The 4407-nt window shown below is 58.2% G+C and overlaps 1 protein-coding gene across 1 annotated transcript; it reads left to right on the plus strand.

The window, feature by feature from the left end:
* Positions 1-624: 624 nt before the first annotated feature.
* AMBP (alpha-1-microglobulin/bikunin precursor) lies at positions 625-3484 on the plus strand (the record flags this gene model as incomplete). Its single annotated transcript, XM_010009260.1, has 6 exons — positions 625-757; positions 1186-1328; positions 1666-1742; positions 2241-2354; positions 2810-2911; positions 3447-3484. Coding segments are annotated over exons 1-6 (582 nt in total), but the record flags the coding sequence as incomplete, so codon positions are not given.
* Positions 3485-4407: the final 923 nt, after the last annotated feature.

Genomic DNA, 4407 nt, shown 5'->3' on the forward strand with positions numbered 1-4407 from the left:
GGGGCAGCATGTCCTACACCTCCTGCCCTGGCCAGGCCCAGGGCACTCGGCTCTGGGGTGAGTGACACCCACCCAGCTCATGGGCATTGGCCACCAGCTATGGACTCCTGGGGCAGGGGGTGCAGAAGAGGAGAAGCAGCTCAAGCTCTGCTCCCTGTGAACACTGGTCAGAATTAGGCAACCTGGGCGAGCGCTAGGGACCCCTTGGTCCTCTCGTCTCCGCAGGGTCAGGGTGGTTTGCCGGGGCTGGAGCAGCTATCTGGGCTCTTTGCAGGCACTGTGGCAGGAATATGAATCCCAAGGTACAAGAGAGGAGACAGGCAGATCCTGGCCCCACATCTGGGCCATGCCGTGCTGTAGGAGCAGGTGAGGGTGAGGAGCTCAGCCTGGCTGCAGGAGGATGCTCACCATCCCTCCTGCACCCCACGCCAGCTCTCTGCGCATCCCCGCTACCACCAAGAGCAGTTGGCGAGCTCCAGGGACATATGGCCGGGCCCTGTGGAGCTGCCCCTCATCCCCCCGGCCCCCCCGGCCATTCTGGGCGGCCCCAGGGCCCGCAGTCTGAAGGTCACACTGCTGCGCAGAGCTCAGAGTCCAGGACCCCACCGGCACACCGAGGCTGAGCGGCACTCTGAAGCCACCGGACACAATGCTTTGGGGTCTCCTTTCTCTCTTCCTTGTCACTGTGGCCAGCGGGACCCCCACCGGGGACCAGGATGAAGATATTCAAGTGCAGGAGAATTTTGAGGCTGAGCGGGTAACGGCAGCTTGTGGTGCCTTTATTCTGGGGGCAGAAGGGATGGGGGAAAGCTCTGTTTTGGTTTCCTCCAGCAAGAAGAGCGACATTCCCTACGCCCACATTAGGCTGTATGGGCCAGGCATCGGGAGTGTGGCCAGGCAGGGGTTGTCCTTCGGGATGTGCTCAGGCCAGCAGACACCCAGACAGGGTGGCTGGAGCCTAAGCAGCCAGGGCAGGCAAATCCCATGGGATGTCTGCGATCTGCCCAGCCTGAGGGGCTGGTGCTAATCCACTTCCTAGCTCCTGTGGCAGCTCTGGCCTGAGCACACAGCACCATCACCCCCAGTTATTCTCTGGGCTATGGATATTTACGCTCTGCAGAAAACCAAATGTCTCACCTTGGAGGAGAGGGCTAGTGGCGAGACATCCCTTTCTTGTCCCTGCAGATGTATGGGAAGTGGTACGATGTCGCTGTTGGCACGACCTGCAAGTGGATGAAGAACTACAAGGAGAAGTTCAGCATGGGCACACTGGTGCTGGGCCCTGGCTCCAGCACTGACCAGATCAGCACTGCCAGCACCAGGCTGCGGTAGGGGCAGTGCTCAAACCTTCCCACCCAGGGGTGATGCATCTCCCAGGGGCTGGGAGATGCAGCACAGGGTTTTCTTGCTCTGGCTGGCACCACAGCCTTTGGAGGGGTTGGATTGGGCTCAAATACCCAGTGCCTTGGGCAGGGGGATTTCAGGGGTCTAGCGCTGGACTTGACAGTGCTGGGGTAATGGTTGGACTTGATCTTAAAGGTCTTTTCCAACCTGGCTGATTCTATGATTCTGTGCCATGGCCTCAGTGTCCCAGACATGATTTTCATGCAATAAACAGCAGAGATGATCACTCTGAGTAGATGATTGTGTTCCTGCTTGCTGCAGGCAGGGTGACTGCATGCACGTGTCGGGAGAGTACCAGAAAACCAGCACCCCTGGCAAATACACCTACTACAACCCCAGTAAGTAACTGGAGTAACTCGCTGCTGCCCTGCAGTGGGGCTGCCGATGGGAGCCAGTGCCAGGCACAGCAGGGGAGGGGGTGCAGGACAGGGCTCAGGAGCCACCCCACAGTTTGGGCCATTTCCAACCAAACTACGGAGTGCAGCTGAGGGCAAGAGGCTTTTCCAGCACTGTCATTGCATAGGTGCGGGACTATGAGATGTTACAGCAGACCCCTCGGGGCCCCAAAGCCCCAGGCCAGGGCAGACTCCCACCAGCCATGTTTCAGGAGCACTGATGGTGTCTCAGTTGTCTTCAACCCTTGGTTTCCAATCCCTTGTCTAAGAGGCTGGTGAGCCTGGATGAAGTCAGGGTGTATCAGAAGTGGCATCCCCACATTCAGCTGTTTTCTTGAATTAGCTGCCTGGTTTCAGCCCCCAGCTCTGGGGCTGTCTTACACTGTCCCATTTCTCCCTAAGGGGCAGGAATGATGTGCCCTGTACGTCTGTCTCCCACAGAATGGGATGTGTCTATCCAGTCCTATGTGCTCCGCACCAACTACGAAGAGTACGCTGTCATTCTGATGAAGAAGGAAAGCAGTTTTGGCCCAAGCACAACCCTGAAGCTGTATGGTACATCTGGCTATGGCACTTGTGGGCAAGCAGGCTCTGGGGTGTGCCAGTGCAGCTCAGAAACCACCCTCAAGGGCTCCTCAGGTCCCTTGACCTTGAGGGACCTGACCATGGCTTTGGAAGTGGTGCCTTGGACCAGATCATCTTTGGCACTGCAGAGGTAGAGTCTTATGGCTCAGCTTAGAGCCACATAACAGAATGAACGTCCAAACCAGTCTGTTGTTTGGGGTGAAGGTGGCGACAGCTGCTTGGAAGAAACCCAGACCATGAAGTGGCAAGAGATGCTGCCTTTCATGGTTGAGAAACATTAAAACTACTTTGTCCAAGCCCTTGGTTGTAATACCAGAGAGGCTGGGAAGGACCAGAAGGCTGGTCTGCAGGTCGGTGAGGGGCTGGGGGCTGCATGCAGCCCCCCTCCCATGCCAACCCCCCTCACAGCCTGTTCCTTTGCCCAGGGAGGAGTCCAGAGCTGCGGGAGGACCTCATTGAGGCTTTCCAGCAGCTGGCTCTGGAGATGGGCATCCCCGCAGATTCCATCTTTGTCCTAGCCAACAGAGGTAACCCACTGTAAGGAACATGCTTCTGCTGCCTGTCACCCCAGGGTGCTGGTGCATTGGGGCTGCTCCTTCTTGGTGTGCAAAGCTGGGGAGATGGGGGGATGGTCAGGATGGAGGGAGGAGAGATGAGAGCTTTTGTAGGCCAAGGTGGGAAGTAGATAAGGCCACATATCAGTCAGGTTTTCCAGGCAGCAGGATCCTTGCTCGGCTGTCAGGTCAATGCACCCCCAAGGCCGTGCTGGGACAAGGGCACAGAACACCCAGAGACACTCAGCACTGCTGCCCATGGCTGGGTGCTCCCAGGACCCCAGGAGCAACATGCTCAGCCTGGGTACCTGAAAGTGTCAGTGTGATGCAGGCGGGTGTGGGGACTTCAGGGTGATGCTCCTGTCGGTGGGAGATGGGAACAGCAAGAAGTGAGAACCCGAGTGGAACTCGGAGGGCCCCTGTGTGTGCACGGCGCAGGCCTGTGGTGAGATGAGGTTGTCAGGACCCCCCTTTCATGCTGCTCATTTCTCTCTGTCACCTGGACCAGGCGAATGCATTCCTGAGGAGACCACGACCGCCCCACAGGTGAGTGGTGCAGCGGGACTCCCTGACGTGGATCATGGCTGGGACATCCCCTCCAGGCCAACCCCCTGGAGAGCCAGTGCCTGGGGCCGAGGCTCTGGGGGCAGGACACCTGGGGGCAGGACAGCTGCTCCACTGCCCACCCAGGATATGCTCTTTCACCCCCACTGACAGGCTTTCCCTGTGAGGATGGGGCGCAAGGCTGCAGGCTGGAGTCCTGGGGGCCAGGAGGGCACCAGGGCTCATTCCCAAGCAAAAGATAACAGCTCTTTCCTACTCTGGTATTTCTCACAGGGTGAAAGATGCTGCATGCAGAGCCTGGTGTCTCCCTGCTCCTAGCCTGCCTGTGGGGGTCCCAGCCAAGCTGTAGATCCCCTCTGCAGGGGTGAGGAGGCAGCTCAGCGCTCCACTGCTCCTTCAGCTGCCATCACTCAGCAACCCCCAGTATCACAGGGCTGAGTTTAGAAAGATTAGGGGAGATTGAGATGAGCTCTTAGGCAGAAGTTCTTCCCTAGGAGGGTGCTGAGGCGCTGGCACAGGGTGCCCAGAGAAGCTGTGGCTGCCCCATCCCTGGCAGTGTTCAAGGCCAGGTTGGACACAGGGGCTTGGAGCATCCTGCTCTAGTGGAAGGTGTCCCTGCCCGTGGCAGGGGGTTGGAACTGGGTGAGCTTTAAAGTCCCTTCCAACACAAAGCATTCCAGGATTGTGGGGGATGATAGGTGGGTCTTCCACAGGAGAAGCAACCCAGTTGACTGGAGAGCAGGTAACACACCACCTTGCATCAGCAAGAGCAGAGACATGTCCCCAGCACAAGGGAATTACTGGGGCACTTCGGGTATCTATCCACAACACATGACCCTGGCCACTACTCAGGATGAGCACAGGGCTGGAAAAGCCACGAGGTGCAGGGCAATCACAGCCTCTTG

Source organism: Nestor notabilis, unplaced genomic scaffold (genome assembly GCF_000696875.1).
Source record: "Nestor notabilis isolate BGI_N333 unplaced genomic scaffold, ASM69687v1 scaffold30492, whole genome shotgun sequence".
Classification (NCBI taxonomy): Eukaryota; Metazoa; Chordata; class Aves; order Psittaciformes; family Psittacidae; genus Nestor; species Nestor notabilis.